Source organism: Oncorhynchus kisutch, linkage group LG17 (assembly GCF_002021735.2).
Source record: "Oncorhynchus kisutch isolate 150728-3 linkage group LG17, Okis_V2, whole genome shotgun sequence".
In the NCBI taxonomy this organism is placed as follows: Eukaryota; Metazoa; Chordata; class Actinopteri; order Salmoniformes; family Salmonidae; genus Oncorhynchus; species Oncorhynchus kisutch.
Genome location: NC_034190.2, coordinates 13962570 through 13987252, shown reverse-complemented (window position 1 = coordinate 13987252; position 24683 = coordinate 13962570). Strand labels below are relative to the sequence as shown.

Genomic DNA, 24683 nt, shown 5'->3' with positions numbered 1-24683 from the left:
AGGTGAGGGAGGGAGTGAGGGAGAAAGAGAGAGGGGAGAAACAGCAGGTCCACAGGAAGGTGAGGGAGAAAGAGAGAGGGGAGAAACAACAGGTCCACAGGAAGGTGAGGGAGAAAGAGAGAGGGGAGAAACAACAGGTCCACAGGAAGGTGAGGGAGGGAGTGAGGGAGAAAGAGAGAGGGGAGAAACAACAGGTCCACAGGAAGGTGAGGGAGAAAGAGAGAGGGGAGAAACAACAGGTCCACAGGAAGGTGAGGGGGAAAGAGAGAGGGGAGAAACAACAGGTCCACAGGAAGTTGAGGGAGAAAGAGAGAGGGGAGAAACAACAGGTCCACAGGAAGTTGAGGGAGAAAGAGAGAGGGGAGAAACAACAGGTCCACAGGAAGGTGAGGGAGAAAGAGAGAGGGGAGAAACAACAGGTCCACAGGAAGGTGAGGGAGAAAGAGAGAGGGGAGAAACAACAGGTCCACAGGAAGGTGAGGGAGGGAGTGAGGGAGAAAGAGAGAGGGGAGAAACAACAGGTCCACAGGAAGGTGAGGGAGAAAGAGAGAGGGGAGAAACAACAGGTCCACAGGAAGGTGAGGGAGAAAGAGAGAGGGGAGAAACAACAGGTCCACAGGAAGGTGAGGGAGAAAGAGAGAGGGGAGAAACAACAGGTCCACAGGAAGGAGAGGGAGAAAGAGAGAGGGGAGAAACAACAGGTCCACAGGAAGGTGAGGGAGAAAGAGAGAGGGGAGAAACAACAGGTCCACAGGAAGGTGAGGGAGAAAGAGAGAGGGGAGAAACAACAGGTCCACAGGAAGGTGAGGGAGAAAGAGAGAGGGGAGAAACAACAGGTCCACAGGAAGGTGAGGGAGAAAGAGAGAGGGGAGAAACAACAGGTCCACAGGAAGGTGAGGGAGGGAGTGAGGGAGAAAGAGAGAGGGGAGAAACAACAGGTCCACAGGAAGGTGAGGGAGAAAGAGAGAGGGGAGAAACAACAGGTCCACAGGAAGGTGAGGGAGAAAGAGAGAGGGGAGAAACAACAGGTCCACAGGAAGGTGAGGGAGAAAGAGAGAGGGGAGAAACAACAGGTCCACAGGAAGGAGAGGGAGAAAGAGAGAGGGGAGAAACAACAGGTCCACAGGAAGGTGAGGGAGAAAGAGAGAGGGGAGAAACAACAGGTCCACAGGAAGGTGAGGGAGAAAGAGAGGGGAGAAACAACAGGTCCACAGGAAGGTGAGGGAGAAAGAGAGAGGGGAGAAACAACAGGTCCACAGGAAGGAGAGGGAGGGAGGGAGGGAGGGAGGGAGGGAGGGAGGGAGGGAGGGAGGGAGGGAGGGAGGGAGGGAGGGAGGGGGGAGAAACAGTAGGTCCACGGGAGGGAGGGAGGGAGGGAGGGAGGGAGGGATGGAGGGGGGAGAACAGTAGGTCCACAGGGAGGGAGGGAGGGAGGGAGGGAGGGAGGGAGGGAGGGAGGGAGGGAGGGAGGGAGGGAGGGAGGGAGGGAGGGAGGGAGAAAGAGAGAGGGGAGAAACAGCAGGTCCACAGGAAGGAGAGGGAGGGAGGGAGGGAGGGAGGGAGGGAGGGAGGGAGGGAGGGAGGGAGGGAGGGAGGGAGGGAGGGAGGGAGGGGAGAAACAGCAGGTCCACAGGAAGGAGAGGGAGGGAGGGAGGGAGGGAGGGAGGGAGGGAGGGAGGGAGGGAGGGAGGGAGGAGGGAGGGAGGGAGGGAGGGAGGGAGGGAGGGAGGGAGGGAGGGAGGGGAGAAACAGCAGAGCCGGTGAAACAGGGCAGACTTCCATAGCTGCAGGCAGGACATCAGAACTGGACCTAGCAGAGCCGGTGAAACAGGGCAGACTTCCATAGCTGCAGGCAGGACATCAGAACTGGACCTAGCAGAGCCGGTGTGAAACAGGGCAGACTTCCATAGCTGCAGGCAGGACATCAGAACTGGACCTAGCAGAGCCGGTGAAACAGGGCAGACTTCCATCGCTGTAGGCAGGACATCAGAACTGGACCTAGCAGGTCCGGTGAAACAGGGCATACTTCCATAGCTGCAGGCAGGACATCAGAACTGGACCTAGCAGAGCCGGTGATGAAACAGGGCAGACTTCCATCGCTGTAGGCAGGACTTCAGAACTGGACCTAGCAGGTCCGGTGAAACAGGGCAGACTTCCATAGCTGCAGGCAGGACACCAGAATTGGACCGGTATCCCAACCGGTTGGACTGGGGACAGGGACAGACATGCGTTGTCAGGCCAGGTAGTCCTGAGGCATGGTCCAGCTGCTCTGTTGTTTCACAGAGTGAAGCCTGATTTATATAGAGAGGCTTGTTTTATGGAGAGAGAGAGTGAAACGTATATGTGCTATAGTGAGCGAGACATAGGAATGTGTGTTATGGGGGACTCAGACAGAGGTCTATACTGGAATAGAGAGGGACAGACTCATAAGGGTTATATAGAGAGATGTTCAGATATTTTATAGAAAGAGGGAGGAGAGAGGGAGGAGAGAGAGAGGAGAAACAGAGGAAGAGGTATGTGCTTAGCTTAGCAGCACTGATAGTGGCCAGAAGAAAAAACACATTTTCTGGGTCTGCATAGGGTCATAGGTCAAGGATGCTTGGAAAGGGAAAGACCTTATAAATCACCTTCGATTGGTACTTGCAGCATATGTCATTTGTTCATGAATACCAAATGATGGTCCTTTAACCATGATAACGCATTTAACCAACTCCTCTGACTATAATTGCCATGGAATGCACTGCATGCCATCCCAAACACATCAACATCTGGGACGCGGCTCTGGCTCTCTAACCGAAATCATTACTGTGTGTTTCAGGAAGTCTTCTCCACACTAATTCTGCATGGTAACAACACTTCCTGCTGTGTCTATCTGTGGCCTGGCCTTCAAATAACGACGCATATACTTAAGCCCTCACATCAGTTCGTGTTGACTATGTGGTTCTTCCTAGAAGTCTGCTGGAGTGCAGTCTAGTTGTGTTGTGGTGTTTGAGAAAGATGCAATGGAAAATAGACACAGGCGTCTGTCTCTCTCGAAGAGACGTTACCACAGGAAAGGGTTTGATTGGGTTTGATATTGCACACATGCATCTGTCCACGTGTTATATAGTGATATTTGTCTCTCGGTCTGTGGTGGTATTTTCCCCCGAGTGCACAGTCATTTCATTTCCAGGTACCCTTTTGGTCTGAAATATGGATGCTCACATCAACACTCAATTCAGTTCAAGGGTTTGTATAGAACATAGTTATGATGTAAGGCTGTGACAAGAGAGAGAGAGAGAGAGAGTTAGATATATGAGAGTTAGATATATGAGATACCTCATCCCCATATTGTTAGTTATTTATTACATTTTTGCTCCTTTGTACCCCAGTATCTCTACTTGCACATTCATCTTCTGCACATCTATCACTCCTGTGTTTAATTGCTATATTGTAATTACTTCACCACTATGGCCTGTTTATTGCTTTACCTCCCTAATCTTACTTCATTTGCACACACTGTATATAGACATTTCTATTGTGTTATTGACTGTATGTTTGTTTATTCTATACGTAACTCTGTGTTGTTGTTTGTGTCGCACTGCTTTGCTTTATCTTGGCCAGGTCACAGTTGTAAATGTGAACTTGTTCTCAACTGGCCTACCTGGTTAAATAAAGGTGTTCTCAACTGGCCTCCCTGGTTAAATAAAGGTGTTCTCAACTGGCCTCCCTGGTTAAATAAAGGTGTTCTCAACTGGCCTCCCTGGTTAAATAAAGGTGGGAATAAAGAAATACAATGAAACTTCACAAGATTTTTTTTTTACCTTTATTTAACCAGGTAGGCAAGTTGAGAACAAGTTCTCATTTACAATTGCGACCTGGCCAAGATAAAGCAAAGCAGTTCGACAGATAAAACGACACAGAGTTACACATGGAGTAAAAACAAACATACAGTCAATAATGCAGTATAAACAAGTCTATATACAATGTGAGCAAATGAGGTGAGAAGGGAGGTAAAGGCAAAAAAAGGCCATGATGGCAAAGTAAATACAATATAGCAAGTAAAATACTGGAATGGTAGTTTTGCAATGGAAGAATGTGCAAAGTAGAAATAAAAAAATAATGGGGTGCAAAGGAGCAAAATAAATAAATAAATAAAAATTAAATACAGTTGGGAAAGAGGTAGTTGTTTGGGCTAAATTTTAGGTGGGCTATGTACAGGTGCAGTAATCTGTGAGCTGCTCTGACAGTTGGTGCTTAAAGCTAGTGAGGGAGATAAGTGTTTCCAGTTTCAGAGATTTTTGTAGTTCGTTCCAGTCATTGGCAGCAGAGAACTGGAAGGAGAGGCGGCCAAAGAAAGAATTGGTCTTGGGGGTGACTAGAGAGATATACCTGCTGGAGCGTGTGCTACAGGTGGGAGATGCTATGGTGACCAGCGAGCTGAGATAAGGGGGGACTTTACCTAGCAGGGTCTTGTAGATGACATGGAGCCAGTGGGTTTGGCGACGAGTATGAAGCGAGGGCCAGCCAACGAGAGCGTACAGGTCGCAATGGTGGGTAGTATATGGGGCTTTGGTGATAAAACGGATTGCACTGTGATAGACTGCATCCAATTTGTTGAGTAGGGTATTGGAGGCTATTTTGTAAATGACATCGCCAAAGTCGAGGATTGGTAGGATGGTCAGTTTTACAAGGGTATGTTTGGCAGCATGAGTGAAGGATGCTTTGTTGCGAAATAGGAAGCCAATTCTAGATTTAACTTTGGATTGGAGATGTTTGATATGGGTCTGGAAGGAGAGTTTACAGTCTAACCAGACACCTAAGTATTTGTAGTTGTCCACGTATTCTAAGTCAGAGCCGTCCAGAGTAGTGATGTTGGACAGGCGGGGTAGGTGCAGGTAGCGATCGGTTGAAGAGCATGCATTTAGTTTTACTTGTATTTAAGAGCAATTGGAGGCCACGGAAGGAGAGTTGTATGGCATTGAAGCTTGCCTGGAGGGTTGTTAACACAGTGTCCAAAGAAGGGCCGGAAGTATACAGAATGGTGTCGTCTGCGTAGAGGTGGATCAGGGACTCACCAGCAGCAAGAGCGACCTCATTGATGTATACAGAGAAGAGAGTCGGTCCAAGAATTGAACCCTGTGGCACCCCCATAGAGACTGCCAGAGGTCCGGACAGCAGACCCTCCGACTTGACACACTGAACTCTATCAGAGAAGTAGTTGGTGAACCAGGCGAGGCAATCATTTGAGAAACCAAGGCTGTCGAGTCTGCCGATGAGGATATGGTGATTGACAGAGTCGAAAGCCTTGGCCAGATCAATGAATACGGCTGCACAGTAATGTTTCTTATCGATGGCGGTTAAGATATCGTTTAGGACCTTGAGCGTGGCTGAGGTGCACCCATGACCAGCTCTGAAACCAGATTGCATAGCAGAGAAGGTATGGTGAGATTCGAAATGGTCGGTAATCTGTTTGTTGACTTGGCTTTCGAAGACCTTAGAAAGGCACGGTAGGATAGATATAGGTCTGTAGCAGTTTGGGTCAAGAGTGTCCCCCCCTTTGAAGAGGGGGATGACCGCAGCTGCTTTCCAATCTTTGGGAATCTCAGACGACACGAAAGAGAGGTTGAACAGGCTAGTAATAGGGGTGGCAACAATTTCGGCAGATAATTTTAGAAAGAAAGGGTCCAGATTGTCTAGCCCGGCTGATTTGTAGGGGTCCAGATTTTGCAGCTCTTTCAGAACATCAGCTGAATGGATTTGGGAGAAGGAGAAATGGGGAAGGCTTGGGCGAGTTGCTGTTGGGGGTGCAGTGCTGTTGTCCGGGGTAGGAGTAGCCAGGTGGAAAGCATGGCCAGCCGTAGAAAAATGCTTATTGAAATTCTCAATTATGGTGGATTTATCAGTGGTGACAGTGTTTCCTATCTTCAGTGCAGTGGGCAGCTGGGAGGAGGTGTTCTTATTCTCCATGGACTTTACAGTGTCCCAGAACTTTTTTGAGTTAGTGTTGCAGGAAGCAAATTTCTGCTTGAAAAAGCTAGCCTTGGCTTTTCTAACTGCCTGTGTATAATGATTTCTAGCTTCCCTGAACAGCTGCATATCACGGGGGCTGTTCGATGCTAATGCAGAACGCCATAGGATGTTTTTGTGTTGGTTAAGGGCAGTCAGGTCTGGGGAGAACCAAGGGCTATATCTGTTCCTGGTTCTAAATTTCTTGAATGGGGCATGTTTATTTAAGATGGTTAGGAAGGCATTTTTAAAAAATATCCAGGCATCCTCTACTGACGGGATGAGATCAATATCCTTCCAGGATACCCCGGCCAGGTCGATTAGAAAGGCCTGCTCGCAGAAGTGTTTCAGGGAGCGTTTTACAGTGATGAGTGGAGGTCGTTTGACCGCTGACCCATTACGGATGCAGGCAATGAGGCAGTGATCGCTGAGATCTTGGTTGAAGACAGCAGAGGTGTATTTAGAGGGGAAGTTGGTTAGGATGATATCTATGAGGGTGCCCGTGTTTAAGGTTTTGGGGAGGTACCTGGTAGGTTCATTGATTATTTGTGTGAGATTGAGGGCATCAAGTTTAGATTGTAGGATGGCTGGGGTGTTAAGCATGTTCCAGTTTAGGTCGCCTAGCAGCACGAACTCTGAAGATAGATGGGGGGCAATCAGTTCACATATGGTGTCCAGAGCACAGCTGGGGGCAGAGGGTGGTCTATAGCAGGCGGCAACGGTGAGAGACTTGTTTTTAGAGAGGTGGATTTTTAAAAGTAGAAGTTCAAATTGTTTGGGTACAGACCTGGATAGTAGGACAGAACTCTGCAGGCTATCTTTGCAGTAGATTGCAACACCGCCCCCTTTGGCAGTTCTATCTTGTCTGAAAATGTTGTAGTTTGGAATTAAAACTTCAGAATTTTTGGTGGTCTTCCTAAGCCAGGATTCAGACACAGCTAGAACATCCGGGTTGGCAGAGTGTGCTAAAGCAGTGAATAGAACAAACTTAGGGAGGAGGCTTCTAATGTTAACATGCATGAAACCAAGGCTATTACGGTTACAGAAGTCGTCAAAAGAGAGCGCCTGGGGAATAGGAGTGGAGCTAGGCACTGCAGGGCCTGGATTCACCTCTACATCGCCAGAGGAACATAGGAGGAGTAGAATAAGGGTACGGCTAAAAGCTATGAGAATTGGTCGTCTAGAACGTCTGGAACATAGAGTAAAAGGAGGTTTCTGGGGGCGATAAAATAGCATCAAGGTATAATGTACAGACAAATGTATGGCAGGATGTGAATACAGTGGAGGTAAACCTAGGTATTGAGTGATGAAGAGAGAGATATTGTCTCTAGAAACATCGTTGAAACCAGGAGATGTCATTGCATGTGTGGGTGGTGGAACTAATAGGTTGGATAAGGTATAGTGAGCAGGACTAGAGGCTCTACAGTGAAATAAGCCAATAAACACTAACCAGAACAGAAATGGACAAGACATATTGACATTAAGGATAGGCATGCTTAGTCGAGTGATCAAAAGGGTCCGGTGAGTGGAGAGGTTGGTTGGTGATTTAGACAGCTAGCCAGGGCATCGGTAGCAAGCTAGCATAGGATGGAGGTCTGTTAGCCACCCCTTACGTTCCGTCAGTAGATTAGTGGGGTTCCGTGTGGTAGAGGGGATTAATCCAAATCACACAACAACAACAAAATAAAAACAATAGATATAGTTATAGAGGCCCAAGAAGAAAATATAATAATAATAATTAAAAAAATAATTTAAAAAAAATAATAATAAAAAAATTGTCCGATTGTCTATTCAGATAGCAGCCGGTAAGACAGCTAACGGTTAGCAGGCCGCAGATGGGCGTTCAGGTAACGTCGCGACGGAGGAGCCGGCCGAATAACTCCTTCGGGTAGATAACGTCGGCAGTCCAGTTGTGAAGGCCCGGTGGGGCTCCGCGAAGGCAGTAAAACGGGTCCGGATAGGTGACTGCAGCCCAGGTGTGATTGATGGAACTCAGGAGTGATTGACGGAGCTTGCTAGCTCCGATGGTCACACGGATAGCAGCTAGCTAGCTGTGAGATCCGGGTATGAATGTCCAGGGACAATGAGAGAAAAATTGGTCCGGTATGTTCCGTTCCGAGCCGCGCTGCGCCGTACAGAACTGGCGATAGATTTTCGAGCTAAAGGATAGCTGATGACCACAAACCGTGGTTAGCTGAATATTAACGATTTGCCAGTAAAGGAGCTAACTAGCTTCTGAACTAGCTTCTGGATTAGCTTCTGGCTAGTTTCAGGCTAGCTTCTTGGAGTTTCTGGCTAGCTTCTTGGAGGATTACAGATCTGAGGTAAATAATACTTTTTTATAAATATACATTGGTGAGGCGGGTTGCAGGAGAGTGTTTTGAAGATGAGTTGATGGAAAATAAAAATAAAATGTATGTGAAAAAGTTGTAAATATATATATATACAGGACACGACAAGACGAGGACAAAAGACGTCTGAACTGCTATGCCACCTTGGAGACTTGTGATGACAGCGATGACATTTAATGTTCCTGTCAATTAGGCAGTACAACGACCCCTTCATGCTTGCTTTATGAACTCAACACCCCCACACATGAAAATAGGTTTCAGTGCTCTGAAAGCTTTAATGGCCTGCCTGAGTTCTTTTTTAGAATGAGTCATGTGCATCTCATCTCGGGTCACGTGACACGAGCCAACCAACACTGTTCACAGCTTCAACTTCCTTTATGTTTCCACTTAGCCAGGAAGAATGAACTGAGAAAGTGTCATCTTAGCACATGTGGGTGTAAAAATAGCATCTGACCATTCTATCAGTTCGCAAGAAGAACATGAGGTTTTGTAATGTACTTTAATCAACCTCGTCACACACCCAACACCAGTGAACTCTCTTTCAGATACCCAATGATAGTCTGCTAGATAACTGAATTCCTTAAAGTTATTTATGATTTGTCAGCATTGTACCACCCTGCATCCCACTACTGACTTGCTTCTGAAGCTAAGCAGGGTTGGTCCTGGTTGGTCCCTGGATGGGAGACCAGATGCTGCTGGAAGTGGTGTTGGAGGGCCAGTAGGAGGCACCCTTTCCTCTGGTCTAAAAAAAAACATCCCAATGCCCCAGGGCAGTGATTGGGGACATTGTCCTGTGTAGAGTGCTGTGTTTCGGATGGGATTTTAAATGGGTGTCCTGACTCTCCGTGGTCACTAAAGATCCCATGGCACTTATTGTAAGAGTAGGGGTGTTAACCTTGGTGTCCTGGCTAAATTCCCAATCTGGCCTTCATACCATCATGGCCACCTAATAATCCCCAGTTTACAATTGGCTCATTCATCTCCCCTGTAACTATTCCCCAGGTTGCTGCTGTAAATGGGAATGTGTTCTCTGTCAACTTACCTGATAAAATAAAACATTTCTGACTAGGAGTCAGATAAATCTATAAACCAAACATAATCTACTAAACCTAATTGAGTGATCATATTATTTAACTCAAAGTCAACCCTCAACACAGCTACTGCATAAATATTATACACTTGCACACTGTCATGGGATGTCATTGTCCCAAAGGTACAGTCCACATTAGTAAGGCCAAAGGTGAACATGCAAACTTGTAGTAACTGGTCTGTTACCAAACCGCAGTGCAGGCTTAGTTTTGTTCATAATTCTCTCACTGTGTTGGACAAACATGCAAGGCATTTGGAAAACATTGGTCTTTGCTAACACGGTGATAAGCAGAGAGAGAGAGCGAGGGAGAGAGAGAGAGCAGCAGCGGCTGCCGGGGCCTCGGGCCAAACGACCGCCGTAGGAAAAACTGGAGAGGGAAAGCACCTGGAAGAAGTCCACGTTCTCGCGAGGGGTCACTGAGTTTTGTCTGTGGGTTTTCCCTACTGTAGCTGTTAACAATGCTGCTTTTCCTGTGGGCTAACAGTCAGTCGACACAGCTCCCAGCAGAGTACAAGCACAGGGTTAGAAACTGGGAGACATGTGGGGAGCAGCTCTGGCTCTGGCACAAAATGGCTGCCTGCCTGCTAATTTCCCAAGTGGGCACTGCTACATGTTAGTAGAGCAAGAGATGTTCCACACTCCCTCCTCGAGGAGGGGGAAACACAATTTGAATACAATGTAGTAGCAGTTTTCTAAGAGCTAAGTTGTACTGGGGTTTGTTTGAGTATGACAGCTGAGTCCTGTGAAAGCAGGGGATCTTGTTGTAATGGACACACACACACACACACACACACACACACACACACACAGGGACCAGTGCTGAGTTCCCTGATGGCTCACTATGGAAACACTGTGTGATCTGGGCATACCAAAACAGGAGCGCTCCCAGAGACCTGCCCTGCCAGATATGATTTCATACCTTATGTAACCCTGAGACAGGGGCACAGAAACGTGTGTGTGTGCGTGTCATTTGGCATTCTCAGGTAAAACACTTAGAGAGAGGACTGTGGGGGAGGAAAGAGGGAATGTGTCAGGTATCAGGAGTGCTCTGGTCTCAGCCTCTCTTCTCCTCCTCTTCTCCTTCTTTCTTCCTCTCCTCCTCTCCTCCTCCTCCTTCTCCTCTCCTCCTCCTCTTCTCCTCTCCTTCTCCTATCCTCCTCCTCTCCTCATCTTCTCCCCCTCTCCTCTTATCCTCCTCTTCTCATCTTCTCTCCTCCTCCCCTCCTCCTCTCCTCCTCTTCTCCTCCTCTCCTCCTCTCCTCATCTTCTCCCCCTCTCCTCTTATCCTCCTCTTCTCATCTTCTTCTCTCCTCCTCCTCCCCCTCCTCCTCTCCTCCTCTTCTCCTCTCCCTCTCTCCTCTTCTCCTCTCCTCCTCTCCTCCTCTCCTCCTCCTTCTCATCTTCTCCCCCTCTCCTCCTCTCCTCTTATCATCCTCTTCTGATCCTTCTCCTCTCCTCATCTTCTCCTCCTCTCCTCTTATCCTTCTCATCCTTCTCTCCTCCTCTCCTCCTCTTCTTCCCTCCTCTCCTCCTCTCCTCTTATCCTCCTCTCCTCCTCTTTTTCCCTACTCTTCTCATCCTTCTCCTCTCCTCCTCTTCTCATCCTCTTCTCCTTCTTTCTTCCTGTCCTCCTACTCCTCCTTCTCCTCTCCTCCTCCTCTTCTCCTCTCCTCCTCTTCTCATTCTCTTCTCCTTCTTTCTTCCTGTCCTCCTACTCCTCCTTCTCCTCTCCTCCTCCTCTTCTCCTCTCCTCCTCTTCTCATCCTCTTCTCCTTCTTTCTTCCTGTCCTCCTACTCCTCCTCCTTCTCCTCCTTCTCCTCTCATCCTCCTCTCCTCCTCCTTCTCCTATCCTCCTCTCTTCTCATGCTTCTCCTCTCCTTTCCTCATCTTCTCCTCCTCTCCTCTTATCCTCCTCTCCTCCTCCTTTCCTCATCTTCTCCTCCTCTCATCCACTCCTCTTATCCTCCTCTTCTCATCCTTCTCCTCTCCTCCCCTCCTCCTATCCTCCTCTTCTTCCCTCCTCCTTTTCTCATTCTCCTCCTCTCCTCCTCTTCTCCTTCTTTCTTCCTCTCCACCTCTTCCTCTTCTCCTCTCCTCCTCCTCTTCTCCTCTCCTCCTCCTCTCCTATTCTCCTCCTCTCCTCATCTTCTCCCCCTCTTCTCTTATCCTCCTCTTCTCATCCTTCTTGTCTCCTCTTCTCCTCTCCTCCTCTCCATCTCTCCTTTCCTCATCTTCTCCCCCTCTCCTCTTATCCTCCTCCTCTCCTCCTCTTATCCTCCTCTCCTCCTCCTTTCCTCATCTTCTCCCCCTCTTCTCCTCTCCTCATCTTCTCCTCTTCTCCTCCTCTTATTCTCCTCCTCCTCTCCTCCTCCTTTCCTCATCTTCTCCCCCTCTCCTCCTCTCCTCATCTTCTCCTCTTCTCCTCCTCTCCTCCTCCTCTCCTCTTCTCCTCCTCTCCTCTTTTCCTCCTCTTCTTCTCTTCTCCTTTCATAGTGTGGGTGAAGCCTGTGGTAGAGGAAGTAACCTAATGCATACCAGAGGGTCACATTTTATGTCTGTGTATTGGAAGAACATGTAAGAGAAGGTGTGTGTGTGCGTGTGTGCTTTGTTACAGTATGTGTATTATGTGTGTATTAATGTGTTGATTGTGTGTAGTAATGTGTTGATTGTGTGTATTCATGTGCATTAATGTGTTGATTGTGTGTATTAATGTGTGTATTAATGTGTTGATTGTGTATAGTAATGTGTTGATTGTGTGTATTCATGTGCATTAATGTGTTGATTGTGTATATTAATGTGTGTATTAATGTGTTGATTGTGTATATTAATGTGTGTATTAATGTGTTGATTGTGTGTAGTAATGTGTTGATTGTGTGTATTCATGTGCATTAATGTGTTGATTGTGTGTATTAATGAGTTGATTGTGTGTATTAACGTGTGTATTAATGTGATGATTGTGTGTATTAATGTGTGTATTAATATGTTGATTGTGTGTATTAATGTGTTGATTGTGTGTATTAATGTGTTGATTGTGTGTATTAATGTGTTGATTGTGTGTATTAATATGTTGATTGTGTGTATTAAGGTGTTGATTGTGTGTATTAATGTGTTGATTGTGTGTATTAAGGTGTTGATTGGGTGTATTAAGGTGTTGATTGTGTGTATTAATGTGTTGATTGTGTGTATTAATGTGATGATTGTGTGTATTAATGTGATGATTGTGTGTATTAATGTGATGATTGTGTGTATTAATGTGATGATTGTGTGTATTAAGGTGTTGATTGGGTGTATTAAGGTGTTGATTGTGTGTATTAAGGTGTTGATTGGGTGTATTAAGGTGTTGATTGTGTGTATTAATGTGTTGATTGTGTGTATTAATGTGATGATTGTGTGTATTAATGTGTGTATTAATATGTTGATTGTGTGTATTAATGTGTTGATTGTGTGTATTAATGTGTTGATTGTGTGTATTAATGTGTTGATTGTGTGTATTAATATGTTGATTGTGTGTATTAAGGTGTTGATTGTGTGTATTAATGTGTTGATTGTGTGTATTAAGGTGTTGATTGGGTGTATTAAGGTGTTGATTGTGTGTATTAATGTGTTGATTGTGTGTATTAATGTGATGATTGTGTGTATTAATGTGATGATTGTGTGTATTAATGTGATGATTGTGTGTATTAATGTGATGATTGTGTGTATTAAGGTGTTGATTGGGTGTATTAAGGTGTTGATTGTGTGTATTAAGGTGTTGATTGGGTGTATTAAGGTGTTGATTGTGTGTATTAATGTGTTGATTGTGTGTATTAATGTGATGATTGTGTGTATTAATGTGTGTATTAATGTGTTGATTGTGTGTATTAAGGTGTTGATTGGGTGTATTAAGGTGTTGATTGTGTGTATTAATGTGTTGATTGTGTGTATTAATGTGTTGATTGTGTGTATTAAGGTGTTGATTGGGTGTATTAAGGTGTTGATTGGGTGTATTAAGGTGTTGATTGGGTGTATTAAGGTGTTGATTGGGTGTATTAAGGTGTTGATTGTGTGTATTAAGGTGTTGATTGTGTGTATTAATGTGTTGATTGTGTGTATTAAGGTGTTGATTGGGTGTATTAAGGTGTTGATTGTGTGTATTAATGAGTTGATTGTGTGTATTAAGGTGTTGATTGGGTGTATTAAGGTGTTGATTGTGTGCATTAATGTGTTGATTGTGTGTATTAAGGTGTTGATTGTGTATTAATGAGTTGATTGTGTGTATTAATGTGTGTATTAATGTGTTGATTGTGTGTATTAATGAGTTGATTGTGTGTATTAATGAGTTGATTGTGTGTATTAATGAGTTGATTGTGTGTATTAATGTGTTGATTGTGTGTATTAATGTGTGTATTAATGAGTTGATTGTGTGTATTAATGTGTGTATTAATGTGTTGATTGTGTGTATTAAGGTGTTGATTGGGTGTATTAAGGTGTTGATTGTGTGTATTAATGTGATGATTGTGTGTATTAATGAGTTGATTGTGTGTATTAAGGTGTGTATTAAGGTGTTGATTGGGTGTATTAAGGTGTTGATTGTGTGTATTAATGTGATGATTGTGTGTATTAATGAGTTGATTGTGTGTATTAAGGTGTTGATTGGGTGTATTAAGGTGTTGATTGGGTGTATTAAGGTGTTGATTGTGTGTATTAATGAGTTGATTGTGTGTATTAATGTGATGATTGTGTGTATTAATGTGTGTATTAATGAGTTGATTGTGTGTATTAATGTGTTGATTGTGTGTATTAAGGTGTTGATTGTGTGTATTAATGAGTTGATTGTGTGTATTAATGTGTTGATTGTGTGTATTAATGTGTGTATTAATGTGTTGATTGTGTGTAAGGTGTTGATTGTGTGTATTAATGAGTTGATTGTGTGTATTAATGTGTTGATTGTGTGTATTAATGAGTTGATTGTGTGTATTAATGTGTGTATTAATGTGTTGATTGTGTGTATTAATGAGTTGATTGTGTGTATTAATGAGTTGATTGTGTGTATTAATGAGTTGATTGTGTGTATTAATGTGTTGATTGTGTGTATTAAGGTGTTGATTGGGTGTATTAAGGTGTTGATTGTGTGTATTAATGAGTTGATTGTGTGTATTAATGTGTTGATTGTGTGTATTAATGTGTGTATTAATGAGTTGATTGTGTGTATTAATGTGTTGATTGTGTGTATTAAGGTGTTGATTGTGTGTATTAATGTGTGTATTAATGAGTTGATTGTGTGTGTGTAGGTGGTGACGTTGTGGTACAGAGCCCCAGAGGTGTTGCTCCAGTCCAGCTATGCCACCCCAGTTGACCTGTGGAGTGTGGGCTGTATCTTCGCTGAGATGTTCAGGAGAAGGTGAGTGGTCCTGGTACACACATACATACTGGGAGACACTGCACATTGACCTTATGTCATCTGTGACATCTTTTCAGGCCCTCTAGACGTGTCAAACTCATTCCACGGAGGGCAGAGAGTCTGTGGCTTTTCACTCCTCCCTTGTACTTGATTGATGAATTAAGGTCAGTGATTTGTAAGGAACTCCCCTCACCTGGTTGTCTATGTCTTAATTGGACACAAATTAAAAGGAGAAACCAGAAACCAGCAGACCCTCGGCCCTCCATGGAATGAGTTTGACACCCATACTACACTCTTAGAAAAAAATATGCTATCTAGAACCTAGTGATGCACCGATATGACATGTTTGGACGACACCGATATCCAAAACAATACCCCAATACTACAATTTGAGCGGCCTTTTATGCATTCTAGTACAGTTAAATAGTTCATACACACACAGCGGTCTAAGGCACTGCATCTCATTACAAGAGGCGTCACTACAGTCCCTGGTTCGAATCCAGGTTGCATCACATCCAGCTGTGATTGGTATGTGGGCGGTGCACAATTGTCCCAGCCTCATCCGGGTTCGGCCGGGGTAGACTGTCATTGTAAATAAGAATTTGTTCGTTTTTTTAATTTGACCTTTATTTAACAAGGCAAGTCAGTTAACAACAAATTCTTATTTACAATGAGGGCCTAGGAACAGTGGGTTAACTGTCTTGTTCAGGAGCAGAATGACAAGTTTTTACCTTGTCAGCTCAGGGATTCAATCTAGCAACCTTTCGGTTACTGGCCCAACGCTCTAACCACTAGGCCACCTGCCGTCCCAGTTCTTAACTGACTTGCCTAGTTAAATAAAGGTTACACACCACACTGACCAAAAAGTTATTTTGTTGGCATTTACCTATGTTCCCATTACCAGTAAGACATAATCAAAACCTATTTCTTTCACTTACTTTCTGTGCTGTTTCGTTGTTCATTTGTTCAGTCGTTTTATTCTCAACCAGGATTTCATCATACATGTCAAGCAGTGAAGTTTCAGCTCTGTCTGTCCGTGGCCTCTCTTCCTCGTTGCACACTGACACTGTGTCCATTTCCGTCTTGTCCAGCTCTGTCTGTCCGTGGCCTCTCTTCCTCGTTGCACACTGACACTGTGTCCATTTCCGTCTTGTCCAGCTCTGTCTGTCCGTGGCCTCTCTTCCTCGTTGCACACTGACACTGTGTCCATTTCCGTCTTGTCCAGCTCTGTCTGTCCATGGCCTCTCTTCCTCGTTACGCACCGTCACTATGTCTGTTTCCGTCTTGTCCAGCTCTGTCTGTCCGTGGCCTCTCTTCCTCGTTACGCACCGTCACTGTGTCCATTTCCGTCTTGTCCAGCTCTGTCTGTCCGTGGCCTCTCTTCCTCGGTGCACACTGACACTGTGTCCATTTCCGTCTTGTCCAGCTCTGTCTGTCCGTGGCCTCTCTTCCTCGGTGCGCACTGACACTGTGTCCATTTCCGTCTTGTCCAGCTCTGTCTGTCCGTGGCCTCTCTTCCTCGTTGCACACTGACACTGTGTCCATTTCCGTCTTGTCCAGCTCTGTCTGTCCGTGGCCTCTCTTCCTCGTTGCACACTGACACTGTGTCCATTTCCGTCTTGTCCAGCTCTGTCTGTCTGTGGCCTCTCTTCCTCGTTGCACACTGACACTGTGTCCATTTCCGTCTTGTCCAGCTCTGTCTGTCTGTGGCCTCTCTTCCTCGTTGCACACTGACACTGTGTCCATTTCCGTCTTGTCCAGCTCTGTCTGTCCGTGGCCTCTCTTCCTCGTTGCACACTGACACTGTGTCCATTTCCGTCTTGTCCAGCTCTGTCTGTCCGTGGCCTCTCTTCCTCGTTGCACACTGACACTGTGTCCATTTCCGTCTTGTCCAGCTCTGTCTGTCCGTGGCCTCTCTTCCTCGTTGCACACTGACACTGTGTCCATTTCCGTCTTGTCCAGCTCTGTCTGTCTGTGGCCTCTCTTCCTCGTTGCACACTGACACTGTGTCCATTTCCGTCTTGTCCAGCTCTGTCTGTCTGTGGCCTCTCTTCCTCGTTGCACACTGACACTGTGTCCATTTCCGTCTTGTCCAGCTCTGTCTGTCTGTGGCCTCTCTTCCTCGTTGCACACTGACACTGTGTCCATTTCCGTCTTGTCCAGCTCTGTCTGTCTGTGGCCTCTCTTCCTCGTTGCACACTGACACTGTGTCCATTTCCGTCTTGTCCAGCTCTGTCTGTCTGTGGCCTCTCTTCCTCGTTGCACACTGACACTGTGTCCATTTCCGTCTTGTCCAGCTCTGTCTGTCGGTGGCCTCTCTTCCTCGTTGCACACTGACACTGTGTCCATTTCCGTCTTGTCCAGCTCTGTCTGTCCGTGGCCTCTCTTCCTCGTTGCACACTGACACTGTGTCCATTTCCGTCTTGTCCAGCTCTGTCTGTCCGTGGCCTCTCTTCCTCGTTGCACACTGACACTGTGTCCATTTCCGTCTTGTCCAGCTCTGTCTGTCCGTGGCCTCTCTTCCTCGTTGCACACTGACACTGTGTCCATTTCCGTCTTGTCCAGCTCTGTCTGTCCGTGGCCTCTCTTCCTCGTTGCACACTGACACTGTGTCCATTTCCGTCTTGTCCAGCTCTGTCTGTCCGTGGCCTCTCTTCCTCGTTGCACACTGACACTGTGTCCATTTCCGTCTTGTCCAGCTGTGTATTTAACATTTCACGTAAACCCTGTTTCTTGTCTCCATCGAAGTATTCTTTCCAATGACTGCTCGACTTGTTGACTGCTCGACTTGTTGACTGCTCGACTTGTTGACTGACTGCTTGACTTGTTTACTGCTCGACTTGTTGACTGCTCAACTTGTTGACTGCTCAATCCACACAGCAGACATTGTGTGCTATGTTAGGAATGCTGTGTTGCACGTGTAGTGCAAAATTTTCCGTGGCGTCATTACGTCATGTACCTACGTTATATATATAGGTCAGCTTTGACATCGGTTTTGCACATCGGTGTTAAACTAGACATCGGGCCGATGTCCATGTTGGCATTTTTAGCTAATATCGTCCGATTCCGATATGTTCACCGATCCCTACCTAAAAGGGTTCTTCAGCTGTCCCCATAGGAAATACAAGCTTGGCACACCTGTATTTGGGGAGTTTCTCCCATTCTTCTCTGCAGATCCTCTCAAGCTCTGTCAGGTTGGATGGGGAATGTCGCTGCACAGCTATTTTCAGGTCTCACCAGAGATGTTTGAACGGGTTCAAGTCTGGGCTCTGGCTTCGCCACTCAAGGACATTCAGAGACTTGTCCCGAAGCCACTCCTGCATTGTCTTGGTCGTGGGTTTAGGGTCATTGTCCTGTTGGAAGGTGAACCTTCACCCCAGTCTGAGGTCCTGAGCGCTCTGGAGTAGGTTTTCATCAAGGATCTCTCTGTACTTTGCTCTGTACTTTGCTCTGTACATCTTTCCCTCGATCCTGACTAGTCTCCCAGTCCCTGCCACTGATAAACATCCCCATAGCATGATGCTGCCACCACCATGCTTCACAATGGAGATGGTGACAGGTTTTCTCTGGGCGTGACGCTTGGCATTCAGGCCCAAGATTTCAATCTTGGTTTCATCAGCCCAGAGAATCTTGTTTCTCATTTTCTGAGAGTCCTTCAGGTGCCTTTTGGCAAAGTCGAAGCAGGTTGTCATGCCTTTTACTGAGGAGTGGCTTCTGTACGACCACTCTACCATAAAGTCCTGATTGGTGGAGTGCTGCAGAGATGGTTGTCCTTCTGGAAGGTTCTCCCATCTCCACAGAGGAACTCTGGAGCTCTGTCAGAGTGACCATTGGGTTCTTTGTCACCTCCCTGACCAAGGCCCTTCTCCCCTGATTGCTCAGTTTGGCCCGGCGGCCAGCGCCTCTAGGAAGAGTCTTGGTGGTTCCAAACTTCTTCCATTTAAGAATGATGGAGGCCACTGTGTTCTTGGGGACTTTCAATGCTGCATAAATGTTTTGCTACCCTTCTCCAGATCTGTGCCTCGACACAATCCTGTCTCAGAGCTCTACGGACAATTCCTTCGACATCATGGCTTGGTTTTTGCTATGACATGCACTGTCAACTATTGGACTTTATATAGTCAGGTTTGTACCTTTCCAAATCATGTCCAATCAATTGAATTTACCACAGGTGGACTCCAATCAAGTTGGAGAAACATCTCTAGGATGATCAATGGAAACAGGATGAACCTGAGCGCAATTTCAAGTTTCATAGCAAAGGGTCTGAATACTTATGTAAATAAGGTATTTCTGTTTTTCATTTTTAATACATTTACATTGTGGTTATTGTGTGTAGATTGATGAGGGAAAACGTTTCTTAAATACATTTTAGAATAAGGCTTTTATCGTAACAAAATGTGGAAAAGGGGAAGGGATCTGAATGCTTTCCGAATGCACTGTAGAACTCTCTTTACATAGGATTCTATATGGAACCCAAAAGGGTTCTACTGGGAACCAAAAAGGGTTCATCCAAAGAACTGTACTGGAAATGTGTAAGAATTTCCACAACAGAACTCTTTTGGAGCATTTTTGCAGCAGGACCCCAAAGGACCCCAAAGGGTGCACGTTTAGTTTTTTGCCCTAACACTACACAGGTGATTCAAATCAAAGCTAGATTATTAGTTGATTATTTGAATCACTTGTGAATCACTTTGAATCACTTTGGCAAAAACCAAAACATCCACCCCTTGGCGTCCCGAGGACCGAGTTTGGGAAACACTGCTGAAGACAGGCCGGTTGCTTCCGGCAATGTACCAATGCTACAGCTTAACAACGTCTGTATGTAACAGATCGTCAGTTTGGCATAGAGGAACTATGCTCCCCACATCCCCCTGAAACTAAATAAGTAGCTATCAAGAATAAGATCATGGAGGATGTTTTTAATAGGTGCATTTCTCAAGTGGCTAGTTTGCATCAACTACCTTCACTAAAACCACTGCAAAGGTTTTGCCTGCAAACTTTGGTTTCGAGGCATGTCTGTCTTGTGATTGGTTGGGATAGTTGTCTGTCTGAAGAGGACCTTCCCCAGATTTTTTGTTGTTGTTGCCTTTTTAAAGTTACCAAGACAGTCCGTCATGATTCCCAGACCCTAGTCACTGCTGTTGCCTAGTGTCTGGTTTCCAAGACTACCATCTTTCTGCCTCAAGACCTTGTTAGACCACTGAGCTAAAGCCTGGGGCGACATTATTACTGGGAGCTAAGAGAACACACCTGAAGATAACACACACACACACACAGTGGTGTTTGAGGTCATTCAACATTTACTGTGTAACATGGATTGGTGGCGGTTCATTCATTGCATTGTGTATGAGGCTAAATGAAGAGACATATCTCAGATGTCATCAGGACCAATGTGCCTGCCTAGTTATTTTTTTGCCAGTGCCTTGTTCTCACCAGGCCTGCCTGTCATGCAATCTGAGTCCCAAATGACACCCTATTACCTTTATAGTGCACTACTTCAACCAGGGCCAATAGGGCTCTGGTCAAAAGTAGTGCACTATGTAGGGAATAGGGTGCCATTTGCAACACACTTGTACTCTCATTTGGAAGCCACATACACTACATGGGCAAAAGTATGTGAACACCCCTTCAAATTAGTGGGCTCGGCTATTTCAGCCACACCCATTGCTGACAGGTGTATAAAATTGAGCACACAGCCATGCAATCTCGATAGATAAACATTGGCAGTGGAATGGTGTCACTGAAGGGCTCAGTGACTTTCAACGTGGCACCGTCATAGGATGCCACCTTTCCAAGAATCAGTTTGTCAAATTTCTGCCCGGCTAGAGCTGTCCTTGTAAACTGTAAATGTAGAGCTGTCCTTGTAAACTGTAAGTGTAGAGCTGTCCTTGTAAACTGTAAGTGTAGAGCTGTCCTTGTAAACTGTAAGTGTAGAGCTGTCCTTGTAAACTGTAAGTGTAGAGCTGTCCTTGTAAACTGTAAGTGTAGAGCTGTCCTTGTAAACTGTAAGTGTAGAGCTGTCCTTGTAAACTGTAAGTGTAGAGCTGTCCTTGTAAACTGTAAGTGTAGAGCTGTCCTTGTAAACTGTAAGTGTAGAGCTGTCCTTGTAAACTGTAAGTGTAGAGCTGTCCTTGTAAACTGTAAGTGCTTTTATTGTGAAGTGGACATGTCTAGGAGTGAAACCGTCTCAGCCACGAAGTGTTCGTCGGGAGCTTCATATGGGTTTCCATGGCCGAGCAGCCGCACACAAGCCTAAGATCACCATACACAACTCCACGCGTTAACTGGAGTGGTGTAAAGCTTGCCGCCATTGGACTCTGAAGCAGTAGAAATGCGTTGTCTGGAGTGCTAAATCACACTTCACCATCTGGCAGTCCGACAAATCTGGGTTTGTCGCATGGCAGGAGAGGGTGGCCCAACTCCATATTAATGCCCATGATTTTGGAATGAGATGTTCGAGGAGCACACTTTTTCCACATACTTTTGACCATTTAGTGTATTTCTGACCACAGGTACAGAAACCCATGGGCACTTTTTGTAATGTTGATCTCCAGACTAGAGGTCGACCGATTATGATTTTTCAACGCTGATACCAATACCGATTATTGGAGGACCAAAAAAAAGCCGATACCGATTAATTGGCCTATTTAAAATGTAAAAAAGTTTTTTAAAATATATATATTTGTAATAATGACAATTACAACAATACTGAATAAACACTTATTTTAACTTAATATAACACATCAATAAAATCAATTTAGCCTCAAATAAATAATGAAACATGTTCAATTTGGTTTAAATAATGCAAAAACAAAGTGTTGGAGAAGAAAGTAAAAGTTCAATATGTGCTATGTAAAAAAGCTAACATTTAAGTTCCTTGTTCAGAACATGAGAACATATGAAAGCTGGTGGTTCCTTTTAACATGAGTCTTCAATATTTCCAGTTAAGAAGTTTACGGTTGAGGTTATTATAGGAATTATAGGAACTATTTCTCTCTATACCATTTGTATTTCATGTTCTTATAGGCACTTTACTATTGCCAGTGTAACAGTATAGCTTCCGTCCTTCTCCTCGCCCCTACCTGGGCTCGAACCAGGAACACATCGACAACAGCCACCCTTGAAGCATCGTTACCCATCACTCCACAAAAGCCGCGGCCCTTGCAGAGCAAGGGGAACAACTACTCCAAGTCTGAGTGAGTGACGTCGCCGATTGAAACACTATTAGCGCATACCCCGCTAACTAGCTAGCCATTTCACATCGGTTACACCAGCCTAATCTCGAGAGTTGATAGGCTTGAAGTTATAAACAGCTCAATGCTTGAAGCATTGCGAAGAGCTGCTGGCAAACGCTAAAGTGCTGTTTGAATGAATGCTTACGAGCCTGCTGCTACCTACCATCGCTCAGTCAGACTGCTCTATCAAATATCAAATCATAGACTTAATTATATTTTTTATTTTTTTATTTCACCTTTATTTAACCAGGTAGGCTAGTTGAGAACAAGTTCTCATTTGCAACTGCGACCTGGCCAAGATAAAGCATAGCAGTGTGAGCATACAACAAAGAGTTACACATGGAGTAAACAATTAACAAGTCAATAACACAGTAGAAAACAAAGGGGGGGGTCTATATACAATGTGTGCAAAAGGCATGAGGAGGTAGGCAAATAATTACAATTTTGCAGATTAACACTGGAGTGATAAATGATCAGATGGTCATGTACAGGTAGAGATATTGGTGTGCAGAAGAGCAGAAAAGTAAATAAATAAAAACAGTATGGGGATGAGGTAGGTGAAAAGGGTGGGCTATTTACCAATAGACTATGTACAGCTGCAGCGATCTGGTTAGCTGCTCAGATAGCTGATGTTTGAAGTTGGTGAGGGAGATAAAAGTCTCCAACTTCAGCGATTTTTGCTGAAAGGCGGCCAAATGAGGTGTTGGCTTTAGGGATGATCAGTGAGATACACCTGCTGGAGCGCGTGCTACAGATGGGTGTTGCCATCGTGACCAGTGAGCTGAGATAAGGCGGAGCTTTACCTAGCATGGACTTGTAGATGACCTGGAGCCAGTGGGTCTGGCGACGAATATGTAGCGAGGGCCAGCCGACTAGAGCATACAAGTCGCAGTGGTGGGTGGTATAAGGTGCTTTAGTGACAAAACGGATGGCACTGTGATAGACTGCATCCAGTTTGCTGAGTAGAGTGTTGGAAGCCATTTTGTAGATGACATCGCCGAAGTCGAGGATCGGTAGGATAGTCAGTTTTACTAGGTTAAGCTTGGCGGCGTGAGTGAAGGAGGCTTTGTTGCGGAATAGAAAGCCGACTCTTGATTTGATTTTCGATTGGAGATGTTTGATATGAGTCTGGAAGGAGAGTTTGCAGTCTAGCCAGACACCTAGGTACTTATAGACGTCCACATATTCTAGGTCGGAACCATCCAGGGTGGTGATGCTAGTCGGGCATGCAGGTGCAGGCAGCGACCGTTTGAAAAGCATGCATTTGGTTTTACTAGCGTTTAAGAGCAGTTGGAGGCCACGGAAGGAGTGTTGTATGGCATTGAAGCTTGTTTGGAGGTTAGATAGCACAGTGTCCAAAGACGGGCCGAAAGTATATAGAATGGTGTCGTCTGCGTAGAGGTGGATCAGGGAATCGCCCGCAGCAAGAGCAACATCATTGATATACACAGAGAAAAGAGTCGGCCCGAGAATTGAACCCTGTTGCACCCCCATAGAGACTGCCAGAGGACCGGACAGCATGCCCTCCGATTTGACACACTGAACTCTGTCTGCAAAGTAATTGGTGAACCAGGCAAGGCAGTCATCCGAAAAACCGAGGCTACTGAGTCTGCCGATAAGAATATGGTGATTGACAGAGTCGAAAGCCTTGGCAAGGTCGATGAAGACGGCTGCACAGTACTGTCTTTTATCGATGGCGGTTATGATATCGTTTAGTACCTTGAGTGTGGCTGAGGTGCACCCATGACCGGCTCGGAAACCAGATTGCACAGCGGAGAAGGTACGGTGGGATTCGAGATGGTCAGTGACCTGTTTGTTGACTTGGCTTTCGAAGACCTTAGATAGGCAGGGCAGGATGGATATAGGTCTGTAACAGTTTGGGTCCAGGGTGTCTCCCCCTTTGAAGAGGGGGATGACTGCGGCAGCTTTCCAATCCTTGGGGATCTCAGACGAGATGAAAGAGAGGTTGAACAGGCTGGTAATAGGGGTTGCGACAATGGTGGCAGATAGTTTCAGAAATAGAGGGTCCAGATTGTCAAGCCCAGCTGATTTGTACGGGTCCAGGTTTTGCAGCTCTTTCAGAGCATCTGCTATCTGGATTTGGGTGAAGGAGAACCTGGAGAGGCTTGGGCGAGGAGCTGCGGGGGGGGGGCGGAGCTGTTGGCCGAGGTTGAGGTAGCCAGGCGGAAGGCATGGCCAGCCGTTGAGAAATGCTTATTGAAGTTTTCGATAATCATGGATTTATCAGTGGTGACCATGTTACCTAGCCTCAGTGCAGTTGGCAGCTGGGAGGAGGTGCTCTTGTTCTCCATGGACTTCACAGTGTCCCAGAACTTTTTGGAGTTGGAGCTACAGGATGCAAACTTCTGCCTGAAGAAGCTGGCCTTAGCTTTCCTGACTGACTGCGTGTATTGGTTCCGGACTTCCCTGAACAGTTGCATATCACGGGGACTATTCGATGCTATTGCAGTCCGCCACAGGATGTTTTTGTGCTGGTCGAGGGCAGTCAGGTCTGGGGTGAACCAAGGGCTGTATCTGTTCTTAGTTCTGCATTTTTTGAACGGAGCATGCTTATCTAAAATGGTGAGGAAGTTACTTTTAAAGAATGACCAGGCATCCTCAACTGACGGGATGAGGT

General features: G+C 45.7%; 1 protein-coding gene across 2 annotated transcripts in view; it reads left to right on the top strand.

Moving 5' to 3' along the window:
* LOC109907201 (cyclin-dependent kinase 6) overlaps window positions 1–24683 on the top strand; it is an 83460-nt gene that overhangs the window by 38499 nt on the left and 20278 nt on the right. For both annotated transcript variants that reach the window (XM_031795149.1, XM_020505029.2), the window contains exon 5: window positions 14701–14810. In XM_031795149.1, coding sequence (XP_031651009.1) covers window positions 14701–14810 — 110 coding nt within the window. The remainder of the gene's footprint in view (window positions 1–14700; window positions 14811–24683) is intronic.